The sequence below is a fragment of the Eucyclogobius newberryi genome, unplaced genomic scaffold (assembly GCF_026437365.1).
Source record: "Eucyclogobius newberryi isolate DKJ021-1_F unplaced genomic scaffold, fEucNew1.0.hap1 SCAF_17, whole genome shotgun sequence".
Lineage (NCBI taxonomy): Eukaryota > Metazoa > Chordata > Actinopteri > Gobiiformes > Gobiidae > Eucyclogobius > Eucyclogobius newberryi.
The window spans coordinates 2,656,541-2,684,215 of NW_027315801.1; the positions used below are offsets into that span (position 1 = coordinate 2,656,541).

At 45.7% G+C, this 27,675-nt stretch overlaps 3 protein-coding genes across 3 annotated transcripts in view; 1 reads left to right on the forward strand and 2 right to left on the reverse strand.

The window, feature by feature from the left end:
* LOC140362615 (chymotrypsin-like elastase family member 2A) overlaps positions 1-5,163 on the reverse strand; it is a 17,948-nt gene extending 12,785 nt beyond the window's left edge. The window contains exons 1-3 of the mRNA XM_072448708.1: positions 5,028-5,163; positions 4,871-4,959; positions 4,328-4,425 (exon numbers count right to left, since the gene is read on the reverse strand). Coding sequence (XP_072304809.1) covers positions 4,328-4,425; positions 4,871-4,959; positions 5,028-5,064 — 224 coding nt within the window. The 5' untranslated portion in view covers positions 5,065-5,163. The remainder of the gene's footprint in view (positions 1-4,327; positions 4,426-4,870; positions 4,960-5,027) is intronic.
* Positions 5,164-12,983: 7,820 nt separating this feature from the next.
* LOC140362616 (chymotrypsin-like elastase family member 2A) lies at positions 12,984-18,726 on the forward strand. The gene is made up of 8 exons (XM_072448709.1): positions 12,984-13,114; positions 13,204-13,292; positions 13,479-13,576; positions 16,257-16,376; positions 16,473-16,609; positions 17,177-17,322; positions 18,271-18,423; positions 18,650-18,726. The coding sequence occupies exons 1-8, from the start codon at positions 13,078-13,080 to the stop codon at positions 18,665-18,667; spliced, it is 798 nt and encodes a 265-aa protein (XP_072304810.1). The 5' UTR covers positions 12,984-13,077; the 3' UTR covers positions 18,668-18,726.
* A 2,216-nt stretch (positions 18,727-20,942) lies between these two features.
* tmem51a (transmembrane protein 51a) lies at positions 20,943-26,885 on the reverse strand. Its single transcript, XM_072448710.1, has 2 exons — positions 26,433-26,885; positions 20,943-23,600 (listed from the first exon to the last, which is right to left on the reverse strand). The coding sequence occupies exons 1-2, from the start codon at positions 26,825-26,827 to the stop codon at positions 23,222-23,224; spliced, it is 774 nt and encodes a 257-aa protein (XP_072304811.1). The 5' UTR covers positions 26,828-26,885; the 3' UTR covers positions 20,943-23,221.
* Positions 26,886-27,675: the final 790 nt, after the last annotated feature.

The following is a 27,675-nucleotide window of genomic DNA, read 5'->3' on the forward strand; positions in this document are numbered from 1 at the left end:
AGTGCGTTGTCGGGACTCACGTTGCAGCCGGACACGATGCCGTCTCCTCCGGCACACACCATGTTTTCTGTGACCAGACTGCCCCACCAGTCGGACATGGAGCAGGTGGCATAGTCCACCACAGGGAGGAGGGCCTGCTGGAGGATGTCAGCGATGGGGCCCCCGGCTGAGGGACGGACAGGCACAGCTCATACGTGTAGTAAAGTACAAACCTTTACAAATACTGCGTTGGCTTTAAACGTGCTGATTGAGCTGTGGAAACTTTCAGTACCAGGATACTAGTCGATACTAAAACCAGAGGTGGGCAGTAACCTTTTCAAGATATTGTGCTGCTTGGAGTTTACATTATACTTTTACTCCTGCTTGAGTCATATTTCCTATTAAACTATTTACCTTTTTTCATAGTTTGGCTGGGGTGCCTTATATGTGATATTATTAACACATTATTATATCATTTTGTTTGTTGTTTTCACACTGACAACCACAAGAGGGCGCTCTAGGCTCTAAGCGGCGCAGAAGAAGAATCTGCACTTCCTCTTCCTCTGGAGTTTGTGGAGTTGTTTAGAAGTGACACAGAGGAAGAAGAATTCAGTGGATTTAGTGATTTGGGGTAGAACTGATGCTTTGCTAAACTTGTTAGCATGTTCTTTATGCTATAGTTATCTGAATAACTGTTCATATGTTACGTTAACATACCAGACACTTACCACAGTTCTGTCTGTGCCTCATGTCGCTGAAGGTGTTAGCGTTAGCATACGTCATGTAGCTGAAGGTGTTAGCGTTAGCATACGTCATGTAGCTGAAGGTGTTAGCGTTAGCATACGTCATGTAGCTTGAAGGTGTTAGCGTTAGCATACGTCATGTAGCTGAAGGTGTTAGCTTTAGCATACGTCATGTAGCTGAAGGTGTTAGCGTTAGCATACGTCATGTAGCTGAAGGTGTTAGCGTTAGCATACGTCATGTAGCTTGAAGGTGTTAGCTTTAGCATACGTCATGTAGCTGAAGGTGTTAGCGTTAGCATACGTCATGTAGCTTGAAGGTGTTAGCGTTAGCATACGTCATGTAGCTGAAGGTGTTAGCGTTAGCATACGTCATGTAGCTTGAAGGTGTTAGCGTTAGCATACGTCATGTAGCTGAATGTGTTAGCGTTAGCATACGTCATGTAGCTGAAGGTGTTAGCGTTAGCATACGTCATGTAGCTGAAGGTGTTAGCGTTAGCATACATCATGTAGCTGAAGGTGTTAGCGTTAGCATACGTCATGTAGCTTGAAGGTGTTAGCGTTAGCATACGTCATGTAGCTTGAAGGTGTTAGCTTTAGCATACGTCATGTAGCTGAAGGTGTTAGCGTTAGCATACGTCATGTAGCTGAAGGTGTTAGCGTTAGCATACGTCATGTAGCTTGAAGGTGTTAGCGTTAGCATACGTCATGTAGCTGAAGGTGTTAGCTTTAGCATACGTCATGTAGCTGAAGGTGTTAGCGTTAGCATACGTCATGTAGCTGAAGGTGTTAGCGTTAGCATACGTCATGTAGCTTGAAGGTGTTAGCTTTAGCATACGTCATGTAGCTGAAGGTGTTAGCGTTAGCATACGTCATGTAGCTTGAAGGTGTTAGCGTTAGCATACGTCATGTAGCTGAAGGTGTTAGCGTTAGCATACGTCATGTAGCTTGAAGGTGTTAGCGTTAGCATACGTCATGTAGCTGAATGTGTTAGCGTTAGCATACGTCATGTAGCTGAAGGTGTTAGCGTTAGCATACGTCATGTAGCTGAAGGTGTTAGCGTTAGCATACATCATGTAGCTGAAGGTGTTAGCGTTAGCATACGTCATGTAGCTTGAAGGTGTTAGCGTTAGCATACGTCATGTAGCTTGAAGGTGTTAGCTTTAGCATACGTCATGTAGCTGAAGGTGTTAGCGTTAGCATACATCATGTAGCTGAAGGTGTTAGCGTTAGCATACATCATGTAGCTGAAGGTGTTAGCGTTAGCATACGTCATGTAGCTTGAAGGTGTTAGCGTTAGCATACGTCATGTAGCTTGAAGGTGTTAGCTTTAGCATACGTCATGTAGCTGAAGGTGTTAGCGTTAGCATACATCATGTAGCTGAAGGTGTTAGCGTTAGCATACGTCATGTAGCTGAAGGTGTTAGCGTTAGCATACGTCATGTAGCTTGAAGGTGTTAGCGTTAGCATACGTCATGTAGCTGAAGGTGTTAGCGTTAGCATACGTCATGTAGCTGAAGGTGTTAGCGTTAGCATACGTCATGTAGCTGAAGGTGTTAGCGTTAGCATACGTCATGTAGCTGAAGGTGTTAGCGTTAGCATACGTCATGTAGCTGAAGGTGTTAGCGTTAGCATACGTCATGTAGCTGAAGGTGTTAGCGTTAGCATACGTCATGTAGCTGAAGGTGTTAGCGTTAGCATACGTACACCTATTCATCTGTTATTATTTTAAATTGCATTTCAAGATGAGATAGATGATAGATTTTATTCCAGTGCGATGGAAAATATTCCGGAAAATATAGTAAATGAAAATCCGCTGCTTGTTAAGGTAAAACGTCACTATGAGGAGGCGGGGCTTATCATTTCTGCCATTTTGAACAGGAAGTCAATGAACCTGTTTCTATTACCAAGCCATTTTAGATCAATATTACAGTTTACAATCAACAACATGTAGAATAATGATCTACTTATGTTACGGTTTATCAAAAAGCACCTGGAAAGAAGCATAATGCGTCTCCTTAAACTAAAATCTGTTCTAAAGTTCGTCGCTTCGCACTGACTGTAGAGACGTCCCCAGCCGGTGACGTAGCAGGGCGCGTCGTGGGGCAGGGTGAAGCCGGCCTCGGGCAGACAGGCGGCCATGACGGTGTCGGAGAACGTGACCGGAGAGTCCAGCTTGATCAGGGCGATGTCGTTGCTGCGGAGAGAGGAAGTATACAGCGTGTAGTCACCGTCATGTTGTGTGGCAACGACAAAACAGCGAACACGAGGCTAAAAGGAAGAGCAAAGAGGAGCTTTATGGCTGTTGTGAAGGAGGACGTGGAGTCAGTTGGTGTTGGAGCAGAGGACGCAGAGGATTCCCTGTTGTTTTACTTGAATGACACATTATATTTTGGTACCGGATGAGGAAAGAGCTCCACTTCTCGTGCACAATGATGTTGGAGGTGCCTCTGAACACGGCGCCCTCTTCAGGCTGGACCAGGCTGTGCTTCCCCAGGGCCACTCTGTACTCCCTGGAGCTGTAAAACCACAGAGGAGACACGCATTTAGTATGACATTTGCATATGCGCCTGATTTTTACACAGGGTCGGGCAAAAACAACAAACCGTGATCTCATTCCTCTGACAATCTGCGTCTTTTTATAGTAAAATCGACATATTGTGAGTTACTACTTCTCTCTGACCTCTCTGACTGCCTGGGCCAAAGTCCATCCTATCCACGTGAACGCGCCTGTGTGTGTGTGTGTGTGTGTGTGTGTGTGTGTGTGTGTGTGTGTGTGTGTCTGTGTGTAGGTGTGTGTGTGTGTGTGTGTGTGTGTCTGTGTGTAGGTGTGTGTGTGTATGTGTGTGTGTGTGTGTGTGTAGGTATGTGTGTGTGTGTGTGTGTCTGTGTGTGTAGGTGTGTGTGTGTGTGAGTGTGTGTGTGTGTGTGTGTGTCTGTGTGTGTGTGTGTGTGTGTGTGTGTATGTGTGTGTGTGTGTGTGTGTGTGTAGGTGTGTGTGTGTGTGTGTGTGTATGTGTGTGTGTGTAGGTGTGTGAGTGTGTGTGTCTGTGTGTGTGTGTGTGTGTGTGTATGTGTGTGTGTGTGTGTGTGTATGTATGTGTGTGTGTGTATGTGTGTGTGTGTGTGTGTATGTGTGTGTGTGTATGTGTGTGTGTATGTGTGTGTGTGTAGGTGTGTGTGTGTGTGTGTGTGTGTGTATGTGTGTGTGTGTAGGTGTGTGTGTGTGTGTTATGTGTGTGTGTGTGTGTGTGTGTATGTATGTGTGTGTGTATGTGTGTGTGTGTGTGAGTGTATGTGTGTGTGTGTGTGTGTGTGTGTGTATGTATGTGTGTGTGTATGTGTGTGTGTGTGTGTGTGTGTGTGTATGTATGTGTGTGTGTATGTGTGTGTGTAGGTGTGTGTGTGTGTGTGTGTTATGTGTGTGTGTATGTGTGTGTGTATGTGTGTGTGTAGGTGTGTGTGTGTGTGTGTGTGTGTGTGTTATGTGTGTATGTGTGTGTGTGTTATGTGTGTGTGTGTGTGTGTTATGTGTGTGTGTGTGTGTGTGTGTGTGTGTGTGTGTGCGTGTGTGTGTGTGCGTATCCTAGGTGACGTGCTGCTGTTACCTGATGCAGTGGGCAGCGGTGAGCACCCACTGGTCAGAGATGAGGGTCCCTCCACAGGTGTGTCTCCACTCTCCCTCGTTGTTGTACTGCAGAGAAATCTGAAACAAAACTATCACCGTCATTCTTTTTTTAGTTTTTATGTAAAAATAAGGTTTAATGCCTTAAAAATTGCACATATTTGGCCCGAATAAATCTGAAAAATTGATAGAGCCAGATCAAAATGACTTAATTTTGTCAACAAATTATACACAAAAACATTTACAAGGGGATTTTGTGATGTTTTATTTAATAATTGTGTAAAACTAGATCAACAAAAACAGCAGCAACAACAACTTGTAAAAATTCAAACTTTGCTTCAATTACTAATATTTAATAGATCAAGATTGAAACTATATCATAAAATCTTTCAGTAAAAGTGAAAGTGGTAAAAAAAAGATAAATAATTAGATAATTTCTTCCACAACCAATGAGCGTGCAGTGATGATGTAAGTTCTACTCAGACACCACCACCACAGTAAACCTGTTCTAACTCAGATGCCCTACCTGCCAGGGCCAGCTGTTAGGCCTCACGTCCTCTCCCCCGACCACCCTGGTGACCACCGGAGGGAAGGTGGGCAGGCCGCAGCCGTACGCTATCAAATGAAACAAAAAGATCAGTTTCTTTGACATCCCACTTTTATTTGAAATGCCTGACACTTACCGCCAGCAACAAACAGAGCGAGCACCACGAACTTCATTGTGTCAGTTCCTGAAGCTTCTCCAGAACATCGTCCCTTTCTTATATACCGGCCGCGTGATGTAACCTCTGACCGTGTGGTGAAAGTGCAGCTAAACCAGTGTGTGAACGGTGACATCAGGTCACGCTCACACAGCCAGGTTCACTCTGCTTTAAAGCATGTTTTTTCTGATTTTAAAGTGACTGAGATGAGACTAATGTGCTTAAAATCATCTTGTAAAATAAGATCTACTCGACTTAGAGCTTTAGCCGTTGAATTCACGCTGAACATAATAAGTAGAAGATCATTTCATCCGTGAGTGGCGGCAGGTGCTGTCTTCACACACAGGGTTATCACCTGCTCGGCTCAAGGCTGACTTATGCAAACTCTCCATGTTCACACACCTTTTGTCTGCGGGGGTTTGTCTGCGGGGGTTTGTCTGCGGGGGTTTGTCTGCGGGGGTTTGTCTGCGGGGGTTTGTCTGCGGGGGGTTTGTCTGCGGGGGTTTGTCTGCGGGGTTTGTCTGCGGGGGTTTGTCTGCGGGAGTTTGTCTGCGGGGGTTTGTCTGCGGGGTTTGTCTGCGGGGGTTTGTCTGCGGGGTTTGTCTGCGGGGGTTTGTCTGCGGGGGTTTGTCTGCGGGGGTTTGTCTGCGGGGGTTTGTCTGCGGGGGTTTGTCTGCGGGGGTTTGTCTGCGGGGTTTGTCTGCGGGGGTTTGTCTGCGGGGTTTGTCTGCGGGGTTTGTCTGCGGGGGTTTGTCTGCGGGGTTTGTCTGCGGGGGTTTGTCTGCGGGGGTTTGTCTGCGGGGGTTTGTCTGCGGGGTTTGTCTGCGGGGGTTTGTCTGCGGGGGTTTGTCTGCGGGGGTTTGTCTGCGGGGGTTTGTCTGCGGGGGTTTGTCTGCGGGGGTTTGTCTGCGGGGTTTGTCTGCGGGGGTTTGTCTGCGGGGGTTTGTCTGCGGGGTTTGTCTGCGGGGGTTTGTCTGCGGGGGTTTGTCTGCGGGGGTTTGTCTGCGGGGGTTTGTCTGCGGGGGTTTGTCTGCGGGGGTTTGTCTGCGGGGGTTTGTCTGCGGGGGTTTGTCTGCGGGGGTTTGTCTGCGGGGGGTTTGTCTGCGGGGGTTTGTCTGCGGGGTTTGTCTGCGGGGGTTTGTCTGCGGGAGTTTGTCTGCGGGGTTTGTCTGCGGGGGTTTGTCTGCGGGAGTTTGTCTGCGGGGGTTTGTCTGCGGGGTTTGTCTGCGGGGGTTTGTCTGCGGGGTTTGTCTGCGGGGGTTTGTCTGCGGGGTTTGTCTGCGGGGTTTGTCTGCGGGGGTTTGTCTGCGGGGTTTGTCTGCGGGGTTTGTCTGCGGGGGTTTGTCTGCGGGGGTTTGTCTGCGGGGGTTTGTCTGCGGGGTTTGTCTGCGGGGGTTTGTCTGCGGGGGTTTGTCTGCGGGGGTTTGTCTGCGGGGGTTTGTCTGCGGGGGTTTGTCTGCGGGGTTTGTCTGCGGGGGTTTGTCTGCGGGGGTTTGTCTGCGGGGTTTGTCTGCGGGGGTTTGTCTGCGGGGGTTTGTCTGCGGGGGTTTGTCTGCGGGGGTTTGTCTGCGGGGGTTTGTCTGCGGGAGTTTGTCTGCGGGGGTTTGTCTGCGGGGGTTTGTCTGCGGGGGGTTTGTCTGCGGGGGTTTGTCTGCTGGGGTTTGTCTGCGGGGGTTTGTCTGCGGGGGGTTTGTCTGCGGGGGTTTGTCTGCGGGAGTTTGTCTGCGGGGGGTTTGTCTGCGGGGGTTTGTCTGCGGGGTTTGTCTGCGGGGGTTTGTCTGCGGGGGTTTGTCTGCGGGGGTTTGTCTGCGGGGGTTTGTCTGCGGGGGTTTGTCTGCGGGGGGTTTGTCTGCGGGGGTTTGTCTGCGGGGGTTTGTCTGCGGGGTTTGTCTGCGGGGGTTTGTCTGCGGGAGTTTGTCTGCGGGGGTTTGTCTGCGGGGGTTTGTCTGCGGGGGTTTGTCTGCGGGGTTTGTCTGCGGGGGTTTGTCTGCGGGGGGTTTGTCTGCGGGGGGTTTGTCTGCGGGGGTTTGTCTGCGGGGGTTTGTCTGCGGGGGGTTTGTCTGCGGGGGGTTTGTCTGCGGGGGTTTGTCTGCGGGGGTTTGTCTGCGGGGGGTTTGTCTGCGGGGGTTTGTCTGCGGGGTTTGTCTGCGGGGGTTTGTCTGCGGGGGTTTGTCTGCGGGGGTTTGTCTGCGGGGGTTTGTCTGCGGGAGTTTGTCTGCGGGGGGTTTGTCTGCGGGGGGTTTGTCTGCGGGGGTTTGTCTGCGGGGGTTTGTCTGCGGGGGTTTGTCTGCGGGGGTTTGTCTGCGGGTGTTTGTCTGCGGTGGTTTGTCTGCGGGGGGTTTGTCTGCGGGGGGTTTGTCTGCGGGGGTTTGTCTGCGGGGGTTTGTCTGCGGGGGTTTGTCTGCGGGGGGTTTGTCTGCGGGGGGTTTGTCTGCGGGGGTTTGTCTGCGGGGGTTTGTCTGCGGGGGTTTGTCTGCGGGGTTTGTCTGCGGGGGTTTGTCTGCGGGGGTTTGTCTGCGGGGTTTGTCTGCGGGGGTTTGTCTGCGGGGTTTGTCTGCGGGGGTTTGTCTGCGGGGGTTTGTCTGCGGGGGTTTGTCTGCGGGGGTTTGTCTGCGGGGTTTGTCTGCGGGGGTTTGTCTGCGGGGGGTTTGTCTGCGGGGGGTTTGTCTGCGGGGGGTTTGTCTGCGGGGGTTTGTCTGCGGGGGGTTTGTCTGCGGGGGGTTTGTCTGCGGGGGTTTGTCTGCGGGGGTTTGTCTGCGGGGGTTTGTCTGCGGGGGGTTTGTCTGCGGGGGTTTGTCTGCGGGAGTTTGTCTGCGGGGGTTTGTCTGCGGGGGTTTGTCTGCGGGGGGTTTGTCTGCGGGGGTTTGTCTGCGGGGGTTTGTCTGCGGGGGTTTGTCTGCGGGGTTTGTCTGCGGGGGTTTGTCTGCGGGGGTTTGTCTGCGGGGGTTTGTCTGCGGGGGTTTGTCTGCGGGGGTTTGTCTGCGGGGTTTGTCTGCGGGGGTTTGTCTGCGGGGGTTTGTCTGCGGGGGTTTGTCTGCGGGGGTTTGTCTGCGGGGGTTTGTCTGCGGGGGTTTGTCTGCGGGGTTTGTCTGCGGGGGTTTGTCTGCGGGGGTTTGTCTGCGGGGTTTGTCTGCGGGGGTTTGTCTGCGGGGGTTTGTCTGCGGGGGTTTGTCTGCGGGGGTTTGTCTGCGGGGGTTTGTCTGCGGGGGTTTGTCTGCGGGGGGTTTGTCTGCGGGGGTTTGTCTGCGGGGGTTTGTCTGCGGGAGTTTGTCTGCGGGGTTTGTCTGCGGGGGTTTGTCTGCGGGAGTTTGTCTGCGGGGGTTTGTCTGCGGGGTTTGTCTGCGGGGGTTTGTCTGCGGGGTTTGTCTGCGGGGGTTTGTCTGCGGGGTTTGTCTGCGGGGTTTGTCTGCGGGGGTTTGTCTGCGGGGTTTGTCTGCGGGGGTTTGTCTGCGGGGGTTTGTCTGCGGGGGTTTGTCTGCGGGGTTTGTCTGCGGGGGTTTGTCTGCGGGGGTTTGTCTGCGGGGGTTTGTCTGCGGGGGTTTGTCTGCGGGGTTTGTCTGCGGGGGTTTGTCTGCGGGGGTTTGTCTGCGGGGGTTTGTCTGCGGGGTTTGTCTGCGGGGGTTTGTCTGCGGGGGTTTGTCTGCGGGGGTTTGTCTGCGGGGGTTTGTCTGCGGGAGTTTGTCTGCGGGGGTTTGTCTGCGGGGGGTTTGTCTGCGGGGGGTTTGTCTGCGGGGGTTTGTCTGCGGGGGTTTGTCTGCGGGGGTTTGTCTGCGGGGGTTTGTCTGCGGGAGTTTGTCTGCGGGGGGTTTGTCTGCGGGGGTTTGTCTGCGGGGGTTTGTCTGCGGGGGTTTGTCTGCGGGGGTTTGTCTGCGGGGGTTTGTCTGCGGGGGTTTGTCTGCGGGGGGTTTGTCTGCGGGGGTTTGTCTGCGGGGGTTTGTCTGCGGGGGTTTGTCTGCGGGGGTTTGTCTGCGGGGTTTGTCTGCGGGGGTTTGTCTGCGGGGGTTTGTCTGCGGGGGTTTGTCTGCGGGGGTTTGTCTGCGGGGGTTTGTCTGCGGGGGTTTGTCTGCGGGGGGTTTGTCTGCGGGGGGTTTGTCTGCGGGGGGTTTGTCTGCGGGGGGTTTGTCTGCGGGGGTTTGTCTGCGGGGGGTTTGTCTGCGGGGGGTTTGTCTGCGGGGGGTTTGTCTGCGGGGGTTTGTCTGCGGGGGTTTGTCTGCGGGGGGTTTGTCTGCGGGAGTTTGTCTGCGGGGGTTTGTCTGCGGGGGTTTGTCTGCGGGGGGTTTGTCTGCGGGGGTTTGTCTGCGGGGGGTTTGTCTGCGGGGGTTTGTCTGCGGGGGTTTGTCTGCGGGGGTTTGTCTGCGGGGGTTTGTCTGCGGGTGTTTGTCTGCGGGTGTTTGTCTGCGGGGGTTTGTCTGCGGGGGTTTGTCTGCGGGGGTTTGTCTGCGGGGGTTTGTCTGCGGGGGGTTTGTCTGCGGGGGTTTGTCTGCGGGGTTTGTCTGCGGGGGTTTGTCTGCGGGAGTTTGTCTGCGGGGTTTGTCTGCGGGGGTTTGTCTGCGGGAGTTTGTCTGCGGGGGTTTGTCTGCGGGGGTTTGTCTGCGGGGGTTTGTCTGCGGGGGTTTGTCTGCGGGGGGTTTGTCTGCGGGGGGTTTGTCTGCGGGGGTTTGTCTGCGGGGGTTTGTCTGCGGGGGTTTGTCTGCGGGGGTTTGTCTGCGGGGGTTTGTCTGCGGGGGTTTGGGGTACAACTTGCCACCAATGAGATCTACACAGAGTTAGAGATGAGGTATTATCTTTTTTAGAGGGGGAGGGGCTCTGATCGGGGGTTAGAGGGGGAGGGGCTCTGATCGAGGGTTAGAGGGGGAGGAGCTCTGATCGGGGGTTAGAGGGGGAGGGGCTCTGATCGGGGGTTAGAGGGGGAGGGGCTCTGATCGGGGGTTAGAGGGGGAGGGGCTCTGATCGGGGGTTAGAGGGGGAGGGGCTTCACATCACAAGGTTGAGCAGGAGAGAAAGCAGTTTGTACCAGACACTGAGTGAAAGGTTCTTATGACGACAGTATCTCAAGGTCTTATCTCAAGGTCTTTTTAACAGTTTCTCACAACGCTTCATTCATTCTGTCATTTCTCATCACCACGAGCAACAAAACAAGCACCACAAACATTATTCCTCAACCTGCAACATCCGAGGGGGTCAAGATCAGGACGCGGCGGCAGAACTGCTCTTGATAAAGACTTTATTTACGATTCAACACTTCAAGTCTACATCAGCGTGATAAACTTTTAATCAAGAGTAGTCCATGGCCCACAGAATAAAGTTATAATGAAAAGGACAATATCCAGTGACATGTCATGTGATCATGTCATGTGATCATGTCATGTGATCATGTCATGTGATCATGTCATGTGATCATGTCATGTGATCCTGTCATCTGATGTCATGTGATCCTGTCATGTGATCAGGTCATGTGATCATGTCATGTGATCATGTCATGTGATGTCATGTGATCCTGTCATGTGATCATGTCATGTGATCCTGTCATGTGATCATGTCATGTGATCATGTCATGTGATGTCATGTGATCATGTCATGTGATGTCATGTGATGTCATGTGATCATGTCATGTGATCATGTCATGTGATCATGTCATGTGATGTCATGTGATCATGTCATGTGATCATGTCATGTGATGTCATGTGATCATGTCATGTGATCATGTCATGTGATCATGTCATGTGATCATGTCATGTGATGTCATGTGATGTCATGTGATCATGTCATGTGATCATGTCATGTGATCATGTCATGTGATCGTGTCATGTGATCATGTCATGTGATCGTGTCATGTGATCGTGTCATGTGATCGTGTCATGTGATCATGTCATGTGATCCTGTCATATGATCATGTCATGTGATGTCATGTGATCATGTCATGTGATGTCATGTGATCATGTCATGTGATTATGTCATGTGATGTCATGTGATCGTGTCATGTGATCATGTCATATGATCGTGTCATGTGATCGTGTCATGTGATCATGTCATGTGATCATGTCATGTGATCATGTCATGTGATCATGTCATGTGATTATGTCATGTGATGTCATGTGATCATGTCATGTGATGTCATGTGATCCTGTCATGTGATCATGTCATGTGATCATGTCATGTGATGTCATGTGATCATGTCATGTGATCATGTCATGTGATGTCATGTGATCATGTCATGTGATTATGTCATGTGATGTCATGTGATCATGTCATGTGATCATGTCATATGATCGTGTCATGTGATCGTGTCATGTGATCATGTCATGTGATCATGTCATGTGATGTCATGTGATCATGTCATGTGATCATGTCATGTGATCATGTCATGTGATCATGTCATGTGATGTCATGTGATCATGTCATGTGATTATGTCATGTGATGTCATGTGATCATGTCATGTGATGTCATGTGATCCTGTCATGTGATCATGTCATGTGATCATGTCATGTGATGTCATGTGATCATGTCATGTGATGTCATGTGATCATGTCATGTCATGTGATGTCATGTGATCATGTCATGTGATTATGTCATGTGATGTCATGTGATCCTGTCATGTGATCATGTCATGTGATCATGTCATGTGATGTCATGTGATCATGTCATGTGATCATGTCATGTGATGTCATGTGATCATGTCATGTTATTATGTCATGTGATGTCATGTGATCATGTCATGTGATTATGTCATGTGATGTCATGTGATCATGTCATGTGATGTCATGTGATCATGTCATGTGATCATGTCATGTGATGTCATGTGATCATGTCATGTGATTATGTCATGTGATGTCATGTGATCATGTCATGTGATTATGTCATGTGATGTCATGTGATCATGTCATGTGATCCTGCTGAGAACAGCTTTAGTCCAGTTTAAGTGATCAATTTGTCGACTTGACCATGAATTCTCTGAAGTCTGCTCTTGATGTTGCAGCGCAGTTAAAACAGGAGGTGCTCGCTCTGTTTGTTGCTGGTGGTAAGTGTCAGGCATTTCAAAATGCTGGCCTTCTGGTGGTCTCTAAAAGTCTCTAAAAGCACAGTAGGAGGTAGAGCTCCTGTGTTATGGAATCAGCTCCGGTCCATGTTAAAGGCGACACAGTCTCTTCATTTAAGACCAGGGTTAAAACGTTCCTCTCTGAAATGGCTTATGGTCAGACCAGTTAGGAACAGAAATATGAATCTACAATTTCAGCTTTGCTGCCCTAGGAGTAACTATGAGGGAAGTATGGCAGCTTGAGCTCTATCCTCTGCTTCTGAATACTTATTCTATCAAACAATATTTAATATTTAATTCCACTTGCAAACTGTTCATTGCCTTTTCTTCCTCTTCTCCCACTTCCCGCGGTTTGGTAGTTTTTCCTGGCCGAGAAGGAGGGTCTAAGGACGTTTGTCTAAGGACACGGGACCCTGGGACATTTGTCTAAGGACCAGGGACCCTGGGACATTTGTCTAAGGACCAGGGACCCTGGGACATTTGTCTAAGGACCAGGGACCCTGGGACATTTGTCTAAGGACCAGGGACCCTGGGACATTTGTCTAAGGACCAGGGACCCTGGGACATTTGTCTAAGGACCGGGGACCCTGGGACATTGCCAAGTCCCTATGAACATTGTTTAATCTGGTTTTCACTGTCGCTCCTCGAGGAAACTGCTGTTGTGATTTGGGGCGTTACAAAAGAAATTTGAATTGAATTCAAGTCTATTTTAAATATTGTATCATTTGTGACTTCCACGCTGAGTTCATCGTCCTGTTTTGAGTATTTTTGCCTGTTCAAAACATCATTTTTTGTTGTGAATGTCATCACTTTGAAATAAATGAATAGTCATTTGCCAGTGGACACTTTTGTCCTCACTCAGCCCCATGTCCAGCTGCTGTCTTCTCACAGGTTTATCACACTCTTATCTCAACGCTGACTTTTGCAAACTTTCCGTGCTTCACACAAGTCTATAAAAGAATGAGCAGCTCTTTAAACTGCACTGAACAGTCACCATGAAGTTTGTCATCTTGGCTTTGTTTGTTGCTGGGGGTAAGTTGCTGTCACATAACTGTTTTTGTGACTAAATCTTCTTATTCCTTCCTGTTTTTGCAAACGTTTCTGCTGTATTGTTCCCTCAGCATACGGCTGCGGCCTGCCCACCTTCCCTCCTATTGTGACCAGAGTGGTCGGAGGAGAGGACGTGAGACCCAACAGCTGGCCCTGGCAGGTACACTCAAAATACTTGACTTTATGCATTAATACTCCTGGAAGTAATCCTGAGACAGCAGTTTGGATACGTCGTAATACTCACTTGTTTAATACAATGGCTGAAGACATTTCTCACCTGCATAATTCCATAGAAATTGAAGTTAAAACACATTTCCATTGTAATTATTCCGCGTGTCCCCACAAGGTTTCACTGCAGTACCAGAGCGGCAGCAGCTTCTACCACACATGTGGAGGTACTCTGATCTCCAGCGAGTGGGTTCTGACCGCTGCTCACTGCATTGGGTTTGTACGACACTAATACTACAGCAATACTACAGTCATACTACAGCAATACTACAGTAATACTACAGTCATACTACAGTCATACTACAGTCATACTACAGCAATACTACAGTAATACTACAGTCATACTACAGTCATACTACAGTCATACTACAGCAATACTACAGCAATACTACAGTCATACTACAGTCATACTACAGTCATACTACAGTCATACTACAGTCATACTACAGCAATACCATAGTATTACAGCAATACTTTAGTAATACTACAGTACTACTACAGTGATACTACAGTAATACTACAGCAATACTACAGTAATACTACAGTAATACTACAGTCATACTACAGTCATACTACAGTCATACTACAGTCATACTACAGTCATACTACAGCAATATCATAGTATTACAGCAATACTTTAGTAATACTAAAGTACAACTACAGTCATACTACAGCAATACTACAGCAATACTACAGTCATACTACAGTCATACTAGTCATACTACAGCAATACTACAGTAATACTACAGTCATACTACAGTCATACTACAGTCATACTACAGCAATATCATAGTATTACAGCAATACTTTAGTAATACTACAGTACTACTACAGTCATACTACAGCAATATCATAGTATTACAGCAATACTTTAGTAATACTACAGTACTACTACAGTGATACTACAGTAATACTACAGCAATACTACAGTCATACTACAGTCATACTACAGTCATACTACAGTCATACTACAGCAATACTACAGTAATACTACAGGCATACTACAGCAATACTACAGTAATACTACAGTCATACTACAGTCATACTACAGTCATACTACAGCAATATCATCGTATTACAGCAATACTTTAGTAATACTACAGTACTACTACAGCGATACTACAGTAATACTACAGCAATACTACAGTCATACTACAGTCATACTACAGCAATACTACAGTAATACTACAGTCATACTACAGCAATACTACAGTAATACTACAGTCATACTACAGTCATACTACAGCAATATCATAGTATTACAGCAAGACTTTAGTAATACTACAGTACTACTACAGTCATACTACAGCAATATCATAGTATTACAGCAATACTTTAGTAATACTACAGTACTACTACAGTGATACTACAGCAATACTACAGTAATACTACAGTCATACTACAGTCATACTACAGTCATACTACAGCAATATCATAGTATTACAGCAATACTTTAGTAATACTACAGTACTACTACAGTCATACTACAGTAATACTACAGTCATACTACAGTCATACTACAGTCATACTACAGTCATACTACAGTAATACTACAGTCATACTACAGTCATACTACAGTCATACTACAGCAATATCATAGTATTACAGCAATACTTTAGTAATACTACAGTACTACTACAGTCATACTACAGCAATATCATAGTATTACAGCAATACTTTAGTAATACTACAGTACTACTACAGTGATACTACAGTAATACTACAGCAATACTACAGTAATACTACAGTCATACTACAGTAATACTACAGCAATTCTACAGTAATACTACAGTCATACTACAGTCATACTACAGTCATACTACAGTCATACTACAGTAATACTACAGCAATACTACAGTCATACTACAGTCATTCTACAGTAATACTACAGTAATACTACAGTCATACTACAGTCATACTACAGTCATTCTACAGTAATACTACAGTAATACTACAGTCATACTACAGTCATACTACAGCAATATCATAGTATTACAGCAATACTACAGTAATACTAGTGTAATACTACAGCAATGCTTTTTATTGACTCAACACTGTGACCTTAACGCAGGCAACAAGAAACTACACAATACGAGAAACATCGAGTAAATCTTTCTTTTCCATCAAACACATTTCTACAGAGCTTGAAAACTGCTGTTCAGGTGAAACGACCTAATAACCACAGGCCAATTGCAATCCTCCCTGTAGTGTCTAAAGTCCAGGAGAAGGCTGTTGCCGAGCAACTTATGGAACGACTTGAGTCAAATCAACTGCTGCATCCTCAGCAGTTTGGATTTAGACAAAAGTACAACAGGGAAACTGCTAACTAGTTGTTGCTGTAAAAGATTGAAAGCTGTCAAGACAAAGTCTTAGTTGTTTGTGCAGTTTTTAGACCTGAAAGGCCTTTGGTGCTGTGTTTGATGAACAATCTCAACAAAGAAGACATTACTATAGTTCAAAATGTATCTTGAGAGCAGACAACAATATGTTAAGGTCATTGAGGTTAAATCTAGCCTCCGCACTAATGACATGGGGGTGCCGCAAGGTTCCGTGTTAGGACTGCTGTTGTTTGCTATGAATACAAAGGACTTTTCAGACTGCAGGGTGTCAACTACCGGCTCTATGCAGATGGTCATCCATGTGTCCACTCTGGAACAACACAGCTCTGCTCAACATCTCCACCCGGCGCAAACAATCCCAAGAATCCCACTTAACCCTAAATGTTAAGAAAACTGATGCTATTTGTTTTTCTATCAGAGCGTTCTTCAGATCGCACCTCTGATGTAATTAACTGAATAAATAGTATTCTTCCCATTACTGGATCGACTGAGAGCAGAAGTAAATGATGTATAAAAACTGTTCCCATGTGGATAGTACGTGTGCTTTGTGTGAGCAGAAGCCGCACCTACAGAGTTTACCTGGGCAAACACAACCTGAAAGAGAACGAGGCCGACTCCGAGGCCATCAGCCCTGCTAAGATCATCGTGCACGAGAACTGGGACTCTTCCAGGATCCGGTAACATACAGTTTTATCAGACGACATTTTATCACTAAACTGGAGGCAAAAGCGTAAACCAATCGAAGAAGTACAATTCAATGTATGTTTCCAAAGCAACGACATCGCCCTGATTAAGCTGTCCAAGCCTGTGACCATCTCTGACGCCATCCGACCCGCCTGCCTGCCCAACGCCGGGGACGTGCTGCCCAACAACTTCCCCTGCTACGTGACTGGCTGGGGACGCCTCTGGAGTGAGTGCACGCTACACAAGTATAAGCTTTGAGACGCTCGATGGGAACGTTCCACAGTGACGTTTGGGATGAACACGATGTCAGAAGAGGGGAGAGACCTGTAGGTGAAGAAGAGAGATCCAACATTACACAAATGAACACTTTTTGTTCATGGTATTAAAAGTATAGTTACAATAGAAACAATTACCAAGGAATAGGCTTGATATGCCGTTCCAAGTTCAAAATGTTTTTTTAGACACTAGACTGTAATTTACAACACAAAATAACAATACTGACAAAACTGTTCCTGTTCAGGAAAGTATCAGGAAGTATTCAGAAAAAAAAAAAAGTATCAATACTTCCTCAAATGAGTATCTAGTTTGAAAACCATATTAAAGACCAAACCTCACTCTATTCATCTTGTGGCTTGATCTTTTTATTCTGTCTGAAATGGCTTAATACCACATTTTTAAAAATAAATTTGAGGAAACAAACAAACAATAACTTCCCTCCATTAGATTCTTTCTGACAGTTATTCAATGAGATTTAATTTGAATATCCTGTGATTGTGGATGTTGTGTTGTCCAGCTGGGGGCCCCATCGCTGACATTCTGCAGCAGGCTCTCCTCCCCGTGGTGGACCATGCCACCTGCTCCAGGTACGACTGGTGGGGCAGTCTGGTCACCACCAGCATGACCTGCGCCGGAGGAGACGGACAACTGGCCAGCTGCAATGTAAGTCTCATCAGAAGACGCTGTGTGTGAATACGTCAGCTTAAGACCTTCTGTTTTCACACTTCTCCTGGTTTTGTCCTTGTTTAGCCCTCGTTCTGTTCTGACGTAGACTTGGGTTGGCCCTCTTCTTTTTTTAACTGTTTTATTTTTCATCAGAATATAAAACATACACAAACTCAACAACAATTATTACACCAGAAGAGCAAGACAAAAAATACGGGAAATCAAAATTAAAAAAATAATTAATAATAATAATAATAAATAAAAAACTGCTAGACTTGGTGAGGCTTAAGTTTTAGGAGCAACAGTTGAGAATAAGGGTGTGGCATCAGAAAAAAGGGGGGAAAGAATAAATAAATAAAAAAGACTTTTCATTGATATACGTATCCATACATAAACGCCCACATACATATATATATATATATATATATATATTTACACACATATGCACATAGTCGGCCATATATTCATATAGATATACACATATACGTACCTCTCACCTACATATACACACACAAAGAGGAATTACTCAAGATAATTCAAGATAATTGGTTTGGCCTTCTTCTAGTGAGAGATGGGCAATTAAGATAATGCATTGATTAAATTGTGTTTTTAGCAGGGTTATTATGCAGAGTTATGAATATGTGGTGATGTGGAATAGATGGAGATGAGTCAAACTTAGGCCAAGAGAGACAGAAGGAATAAAACTGAATCCATCAATACTGAATCTAACATTTGGTCACGTAAAATGCTCATTGTAATTTACAATAATCTCGATTTGATCGCGCAGACAATTTGCTGCATGTCCTTCCCCAGTCTCATCCCCATTGCACGCTGCACAGTCCTTTAAATAAGAGTGTAATCTAATGTGTCATATGGACTTTAAGTAACTAGTATTAAAAGGAACTGGACAGTGCCGCAGTGGTGACCCTCCATCTGCCCCCACAGGGAGACTCCGGTGGTCCCCTGAACTGCAAGAGCTCGGATGGTTCCTGGGAGGTCCATGGAGTGGTCAGCTTCGGCTCCAGTATGGGCTGCAACTACCCCAAGAAGCCCTCCGTCTTCACCAGGGTCAGCGCCTACTCCTCCTGGATCAGCAACGTGAGTCACAAATGCTTTACTTTGTCTCTAAATTCACCCTGACAAAGTTTGATGCAACACTCTTTAGTTGTTGTTTTTCAAAACATCTGATTACAGCAATATTTATATTGTGTTGCATTAAAATAAGCAGGTTTGTGTAGTTGCATTGTCTGTAGTTGCTGTTCCTTGAAAACTGCTAATGCTTGAATGACCTTTGCTGTGATTAATGCAACACTGTCTCTTTCAGGTCATGACCAGCAACTAAGAAGTGGACTCACTGGTTTTCATATATTTGTTTTTGCACAAAATAAATATAATGAACACGTTTTAGAATCATCTCTTTTTTGTCTGTCAAAAACCTGCATTAAACGATTTTCATTTACAAATACATGTGAAGAAGGGAAGATTTGTATTGCATTCTGAAAACAAATGTAGAAAAAGCTTCAGTTGTTTCATCTGGACTCAGTTTAGAAAAAATATGATTTAGTTACTTTTTCTAAACTGAGTCCAGATGAAACAACTGAAGCTTTTTCTACAATGGAACACACCTGGACCAATGAGGGAAACACCCACATTCTGAAAACAACTCAAAACAGATTAGAATTGTGGTGGAGCCATGTTGGTCTTGTAGGACATCGGTTCTCAAAGTGGGTCCCTGGACCATGTGTTGGGGGTCTGGCATGATGTGGTTTAAGTGCCACTGCAGAGGTGATAGTGTTAAAAAAACAAAAAAAACAATGAGGCAGCATCCAATCAGAGATGGAGAAGAGCATTTCAGACAGCCAATCAGAGCTCAGAGCAGGGGACGGTGCAGAGGAGAGGGTCAGTCTGACCTCTGTATGCAACAAACACTACAGACTGTCCAATCTGTGACTTTAAAAGGTTTAAACGTGAAAAGAACAAGATGATTCAGTTGAAATGAGTCTTGATTGCTCGACCTCAGCTTTACCTGCTGAGCTACAGTAACACGAGTCACAACGTTAAATTAAGACACATTTCTGTAGTTAAAGAATGTATAGATGGGGGGATGTTAGTATATTATATGCAGACCCCCCCCACTCCGCTGATGATGCCCCAGACACTGTGACAACATTGATCTTTACTGAATTTCTTGTTTTTTTCCCTAGTTCTAAGTTGAACTTCTGAATTTGATTGTGATTTCAGTATAAAAATATACCAAGGACCACAACGTCAAGAGGTCTAAATAAAAGAAAGAAAATATAAGTAATAAAAATCCTACTTCCAGCAAAAATTCAAGCATGACTGGAGGTCATAAAATGATTTGTCAAGAAAAATAAACATACAGCACGTGTCTTCTCCCTCGCTCCAGGCGGGTGCCAGGATTAATTCACATAACTCGTATTTGAATATTAGCACATTAATGTCCAAAAAGACATAAATAATGTGCACAATTAGTTAGTGATCATTAGATATTACACAGAAATCCTGTTAAAAGAAAGCATGTTAAATATAAAAAGAAAGACACCAGCTTTATTCCTGTTAAAACATGACTTAACTGTGGTTTATCACTCCTCTAGCCACACCCAGGCCTGATTACTGCCATGTTTCTTCTCAATCAAGACATCACTTAAAAATGACCTGCCTGACGAAGTGAAGTGGACCAAAAGATCATCAAAATCTAGACATCATGCCGAGATCCGAAATTCAGGAACAAATGAGAAAGAAAGTAATGGAGAGCTATCGGCCTGGAAAAGGTTCTGAAGCCAGCGAACCACAGTGAGAGTCATTATCCACAAAGGGCTCTCACCGTGAAGATTCCCAGAGGGCGGCTTTACCAAAGTGACTCCAGCGACGACTCAGCCAAGAGGTCACGAAGGACCCCACAACATCCACAGACCTCAGTGACCTCAGTTAAGGTCAGTGTTCATGACTCCACCATAAGAAAGACAAAAATGGCCTGTTCCAAGGCGAAAACCACTGCTGAGCAACAGGAACATCAAGGCTCGTCTCAAGTTTGCCAGAAAACATCACGTAAGAGAAAAAATAAGAAATCAGGAAGACACATTTTCACACCACCGTATTTACCAAAGAAACCTCTGTACAGACCAGTCTAGCCTCTAGGGGGCGGTACAGACATATGAGTACAGCAGAGAAAGAGAGAGAGAGAGAGAAAGAGAGAGAGACAGAGACAGAGAGACAGACAGAGAGAGAGAGAGAGACAGAGAGACAGAGAGACAGACAGAGAGAGAGAGAGAGAGACAGAGAGACAGAGAGACAGACAGAGAGAGAGAGAGAGAGACAGAGAGAGAGAGAGAGAGACAGAGACAGAGAGACAGACAGACAGAGAGAGAGACAGAGAGAGAGAGAGACAGAAAGAGAGAGGAGAGATTGCAGATTTTGATTCCAATTAAAACATAATTTTGTTTTAAATGGCAATTCTACTCTGGATTACTCTCATTACATACGGTTACTTAAATGTTATTTTATTCATAAAAGTCAACAATTGTGGAAATAAACTTGAACACGTTCACAAACAGAATCATCACATGCGAGTGCTCTTCACAGTACATACTAAACATACTAAACATATTAAACAGACAAAGGACACACTGCATTGGCGTAGTATAAAACCAGAAACTGTCCAATTCATTATCAAAATAACATTATAAAAATGACACATCTGTATTAAAAACAAACACTTTTAGAGCACGAGTGGCAATAACACAGCCTCAGCCCATCGATCAATACAATCAGTACAATCCAGTCAAATGGAACCAAAACGGCCTTCATTTTGTCAGTTAAACCTCTGCACGTCCAAAACTACACGTCAGATCATGTGATGAATGTGGCAGATATGTACTCGATATGTTCCTGCAGCTGTCGTCCACTCTCCATTCGCCTTCATTCCTGGCGTAGCTGGCGGGTTAAAGCGGCGATGAGCGACGGTCACAGCGGTCAAAGAGGCTCTGTGTGCCGGGCTCGACGCGCCATGGCAACCAGGAAACTACTTCAAACTATTCACGCATACACACTGTGCTTCTCAGTCTGCCTCGATGCCACCGTGGAGAATACTACACGTTTAAAGACGCGGGAGAAACACTGAAGTCCCCCTTTTCGCAGCTCATTTGCATAAAACCTGGACGAATACAAATGACACAGGTTTAGACAAATCTTGCCTTTCATTTACGGATGATATTTGGCTTTGTATTTCAATATATTTCATCATTTTTGCATTAGTTAACATTGCATAGATATTTAAAAAGTAACGTTCGGGTGGTGGTGTAAAACCAGGTATTTCTGGGCTTCTACTTCCTGTTTTGAGGACATTCGACCGTTAAAAAGACATATTTTGGTTTGGAAATGCTACTCGCTAATGCTATGGCCGCGGCGTTCGTTTACCGTCACACTGGAAGTCGCGGAATGTGCTGGTTCATGGATCTGCGTTTCAAAAAGGCAGGTGTTTTTGTAGAAGCGTCGGGCGTTTTTCTAACCCTGAAGTCGACTGTAAAATGTAATGGAAATGTCAATTATTTACTTTTCCAAGACGTTGTTTCTTTGCCTTTCTTAACATCGGTGACCTGCGACTGACTTTAACGGTCGACTGGAAAGCACCTGAGGGTACGATTTTCATTAATAAATAAAGTACGAAGCGTCGCTGGCGTTAAAGCGACACCGTGCAAGGCGGTTGGTGCAGAGCAATTCAACACACACAGCACCATAAAAGAACACGATCGCCTTTTTGGAGCTTTTAATCATTATTATATTGTTGTACTGTCATCCAAATGTGCCTGGAGTTGTATTTGATTTAAATTAAATTGCGTTTGCGAGGTTGTTCTGCTCCGAGTGTTAAAACTTTCCCTGGATAGCGGTCACGTTGCCCAAGGGCTGTAGTTTTCAAAGTGTGTTTTCCAATTTAGACGTTAATTTAGGTTGAAATGCTAAAGTAACTAAAGGAATGTTTAGAGTTCACTTTAAAAGGCAAGTCAGTTTCCAGTCTTTGCCAGAGAATAAACAACAGGTTTGGTTTCTTTTCTTACAGCACGAGGTATTAAACTGATTTCTAAAGTGCCAATACAAACATATCACTAAATTGGACGCCGACAGCACCAATGTAACATAACGGCACTTCAGGTTAAATTAAAAACAAAGACTAATTTCTTTATAAAAGTAACAAAGTTTTTACAATTGAGGCAAAAGACAGCTTTAGAAATCCAACTATTTAAAGGCGACATTTGTAAACGACGTGTAAAAAATCCAGCTCGAATATAGAAAAGGCTGAAACAAACGGGAGGAATGGGCACTTCCTGAGACAAATAAGGCAAGATAAAGTACGCCACATCATGTACAAATATAAATACTTCACAATTGACTCTGCATCAGCGCCATGAAGGTTTACGATGTAGTATTTAGTATCCAAAACTACACAATATAGAATCAGTGGAACGTGATCAATAATAGTGTGCAATTTGACCAATTCTGACCATTTATTCAAGAGCAAAAGTCAATTGTGGTCAGTCTTTACTTTTGTGTGCGCACGCAACATCCTTAAAGTCTAGAAAAATCCCACATTTTGGCATTTTAAAAAGTGGAGCAGCGATAGATGGAACAGCAGGATTTGTGAAGCGCGTGACGTTCCTCGTCATAACAGTCTCATCGCTATGGTAACGTCCAGTTCAGAAGTGCACTCGAGTCATATTATCATCCAGTCTTTTGGCACAATCTGCTTTATTTCTTACCCGTCCAGTGCGATTCCAGACCATTCAGGGCTTTGAAAGAATATGGCATTACGTTTCAACATACTGTTTTATAAAGTGCCATTTGGTTTGTCCATAATCCAACGCCTCAAAATGGCGGAAGTTTAAAGCGGAGGCACTTTATCCTCGTACTGCGGCGGCGGCGTTAGAGGTTCGATGCTGATCGGTGCCGGCGCTTGGGGAACGTCGCCATCTTTCATGTGTGATTTCTCAGACTTTATCCTCCGAATCTTAATGGGCAGAAGTTTGTTTTTCCCCGGCGCGCGGTGAGCGGGAGCGGGCTGTTCGCTTGTACCCGTGGCGACGGCGGTGACGCTGGCCCCCTCGGACTCGTACTGAACTCTGTCCGCGGGCACCAGGTCGTCGTAGGAGGGCAGCTGGGAGACGCTGGGCCGCAGGTTGCTCTGTCGGACCGGGTACTGACCGCTGCCCACGGCCTCCTCGTACGTGGGGACGGCGTAGCGCTGGGCCTGCTCCTCGGCTCTGGACGGGCGAGGACAGAAGAGACTTTAGTGACAGAAGTATGCAAATTATAACGCCAGAGACGCCAGAGTAATGCTAGGGTAAGACTAGAAAAACACGCCAGGGTAAGACTAGAAAAACACCATAGTAAGGCTGCCCCAAATAAATTGTATGTTTGCTGTAGGTAGGTAAATTCTTTTTTTGTTTTACTTTGAAGGCTTAAAAAAAAAATCTAATTTGTATATAAAATCCACTCATTTAATGATAATTAACGCTCGGTTGGCACTCAGCGTCACAGAATCTTTTTCACCTGTCAAGTCCACTAGCACATCACGCCCCGTATCAGTCCGTCTTAAAACCATCAACTTAACAGGCTTTCGCGACATTTTTGGCTTTAAAATATTTCTAGCGAGTTCCATCGATACAAAATTATTCAACACAGCGCTTTTTTTGAAAAAACGGTCGGAGATTTAAGACAAACTAAAATATTTTTTTTCAGTCGGCCATTTTTTACCAAGTCGGTCGAGTTACGGCAAACAGACATATTTTTTTGCTCTGCCTAATGCCAATGTAAAACCCCATAGTAACGGCATGGTAACGAGCACGTGCAGCGTGTTGTGAGCATGTGCAGCGTGCAGCTAGTGACTGAGTCTTGTCCTCACGCCAAAGACAAATAAACAGACGCACATTTTGAAAAACTCTTTCTCCTTCGTTATAATCACTATTCTGTATCTGAGGAGTAAATGTAACAATGATGTGGAGAGTTTGATTTAAATAAACTAAAACAGTGTGTTCTGTTGTTGTGCTGCTCTTGCCTCAATATAATGTTAGAAATAAGACGGATGAACCAAAAGAGATGGTGAAAAAGGGTATTTTGTTTACCGTTGGCTTCACTTTCAAATGATCATTTCTCATAAATGATGCATAGATGAGGTTAATAAATGCAGAGCACATACTCCACCTCTGACTTCTACAAAGAGCACATATTTTACAGTAATCTAACGAGCCCTGGACTTTGAACACGGGTTTGCTGCCATCACCAGCTCATTAAACTTTAAATAGTTCCGTCTCTGTTGTCGTTTCTTTTAACCATGTTCTAATGTTCCTTCATGAAAAACATACTTTGAGTTGTGCCTCGTTTCAGTCACCATGATTGAATAATGCTTCATAATAGCAGCGCCCCCTGGCCAAGGTCAGATCTGTGGAGAGGAGACCCCACTCCCAGTAAGAATGCAGCTTTTGGAGATATTTTGTAACGCTAAATGATAGTATTTACTATTTTACACAGTTGTAGCTGTATTTTAGATCAGTCTTCACTACAAAAGTTGATATATAACTGATTTTAAACTGACTGAAGTTAGGTGCAGACTCCTTGCACCTTCTTCAGGCCATTTGACAATCCTTTAATTGTATTTTTGTTTAAGCTCACGTAATGGCAAATTATTATTAAAGATAACGGGGCTGTACGTTTTGTGCAGTTAAGACTGGTTTTCATGTGTACTTTGGCGTTTGCATATATTGTACATCACCTCTGGTTTTGGTCGTACACCACATACACGCACCCATTTTGCCGTGTGAGACATAACATACCAGACACTTACCACAGTTCTGTCTGTGCCTCATGTAGCTGAAGGTGTTAGCGTTAGCATACGTCATGTAGCTCCTTCACTGGAACTCCTCCAGGTTTCTACGCTTTTTTCCCAAAGAGGTTTTTTTTGTAGTTTTTCCTGGCCGAGAAGGAGAGTCTAAGGACAGAGGACCCTGGGACATCGTCCCTCGCCACCACAGACATTGTCTGACTCCATCGCCACCACAGACATTGTTGATTCATTTCTCCCTGTGGCCCTCAGAGGCAACTGTTGTTGTGATTTTGGGCCTTACAAAAATAAATTGATTTGATTTGATTTGTTAGCGTTAGCATACGTCATGTAGCTGAAGGTGTTAGCGTTAGCATACGTCATGTAGCTGAAGGTGTTAGCGTTAGCATACGTCATGTAGCTGAAGGTGTTAGCGTTAGCATACGTCATGTAGCTGAAGGTGTTAGCGTTAGCATACGTCATGTAGCTGAAGGTGTTAGCGTTAGCATACGTCATGTAGCTGAAGGTGTTAGCGTTAGCATACGTCATGTAGCTGAAGGTGTTAGCGTTAGCGTACGTCATGTAGCTGAAGGTGTTAGCGTTAGCATGTTAGCGTACGTCATGTAGCTGAAGGTGTTAGCGTTAGCATACGTCATGTAGCTGAAGGTGTTAGCGTTAGCATACGTCATGTAGCTGAAGGTGTTAGCGTTAGCATACGTCATGTAGCTGAAGGTGTTAGCGTTAGCATACGTCATGTAGCTGAAGGTGTTAGCGTTAGCATACGTCATGTAGCTGAAAGTGTTAGCGTTAGCATACGTCATTTAGCTGAAGGTGTTAGCGTTAGCATACGTCATGTAGCTGAAGGTGTTAGCGTTAGCGTACGTCATGTAGCTGAAGGTGTTAGCGTTAGCATGTTAGCGTACGTCATGTAGCTGAAGGTGTTAGCGTTAGCATACGTCATGTAGCTGAAGGTGTTAGCGTTAGCATGTTAGTATACGTCATGTAGCTGAAGGTGTTAGCGTTAGCATACGTCATGTAGCTGAAGGTGTTAGCGTTAGCATACGTACACCTATTCACCATGTTCTCTCATCTATTATTATTTTAAACTGCATTTCAAGATGAAATGTCTGTTCTTGGTTTTGGATTTTATCAAATACATTTCCCCAAAAGATGCGACTTATACTCCAGTTTTTCTTCTTCTCTATTATGTACTTTTTGGTAGGTGCAACTTATACTCCAGAAAATACGGTATTCATCAGTCGACAGATCCACTCACGTTTCCGCGTCGGTCTGGCCCGGCGCCGCCTGGTTCTGCGTTTGCTGCTGCTGCTGGAGAAAGTGCCGCTCGCGCTGCTTGTTCCTCATCCCCAGACACAGGGACAGCAGCAGAATGGCCACGCCCGAGCCCACCAGCACGAACGCCACAGACGAGGCCTTGCTCTTCTTGCCCGTGGGGTCCGGGTCGGCGCCGACGCTGTGGTTGCCGGACGGCTCGGCCGGCACCACGCTCCACACGATCATGACGATGCCCAGCGCCACCAGGCCCACGCCCAGAGCGCACAGCGCGTACTGGGAGCCCGAGTTCCCGGTGTCGTTCGGGTTGACGGCGCCGCTCCCTGCGACTCGGCTGCCATTTTGGCTCGTCGGGGTCTCCGCACTTGTTGAGCGCATTGTTTTTCCTTTTGTCTTTTTGAAGGACGTGGATTTCGAGCAGGTCAGAGGGTTGTACAACAGCGTCAAATTCTGTGAAGAAGAAGGAGAAAAAGAAAGATAAGTACAGCAATGTTTGTGTTCTCATGTTTAAAATCAATAGGTTAAATATTTAGTCTTGTAGAACGTGGGCCTGGAGCTAAACCATCTTGACTAGAGATCGATCTTAACTTAAATCGATCAATCGCAACTAATTGATGATTGAAATAATTGGCAGCTAATCTAGTAATTGAATAAAATTGAGCCATTTGCGTGAAAAGGACACGGAAAATGAGTCGATTCAGTGTTTTTATAAAGGCAACAAGCAAAATTAAAGCCGCAAGCGGCATCCAACGGCCCTCGCGGGCCGCCGGCCTTCCCACTCTGCGCTTTCGACTTGATAAAGATGGCGCCCTTATTGTGTCTTGAATAAAAAAAGAACTTGACAGACGGCGACACATTGGACATGGCCAATCCAGTGCAAATGAACACAAGTGTCAGTCAAATTTGCTGCGCCGCCGCACAGAGACCGTAGCACTTGGAATAAAAATATGGATAACTTTTGATGCCGCGCTTGTGTAGATGATTTTTCCCAAAGTAAAGCTTGATCGAGCTATTGCCCACAGAGGAGTTTGTTAAAGTGTGAAGCGTAAATGTGAACATTTCAAGGATTTGGCGTTTTTCCCATTTGTGACAGTATATTTGCAGCTCCACGGCACAGAGACCGTACCACTTAAAATCAAAATATGGATAACTTTTGATGCCCCGCTTGTGTAGATGATTTTCCCCAAATATGAGCTTGATCGGGCAATCGGCCTAGGAGGAGTTCG

Bases quoted from the DNA above. Each gene is read 5' to 3' on its own strand.
- tmem51a (XM_072448710.1), bottom strand. From the start codon at position 26,827: ATGCGCTCAACAAGTGCGGAGACCCCGACGAGCCAAAATGGCAGCCGA. The intron at 23,601-26,432 runs GTGAGTGGATCT...TCGCCCGTCCAG, and splicing joins GGCCAGACCGACGCGGAAAC to AGCCGAGGAGCAGGCCCAGC.
- LOC140362616 (XM_072448709.1), top strand. From the start codon at position 13,078: ATGAAGTTTGTCATCTTGGCTTTGTTTGTTGCTGGGG. The intron at 16,377-16,472 runs GTAACATACAGT...ATGTTTCCAAAG, and splicing joins TGGGACTCTTCCAGGATCCG to CAACGACATCGCCCTGATTA. The intron at 17,323-18,270 runs GTAAGTCTCATC...CTGCCCCCACAG, and splicing joins GACAACTGGCCAGCTGCAAT to GGAGACTCCGGTGGTCCCCT.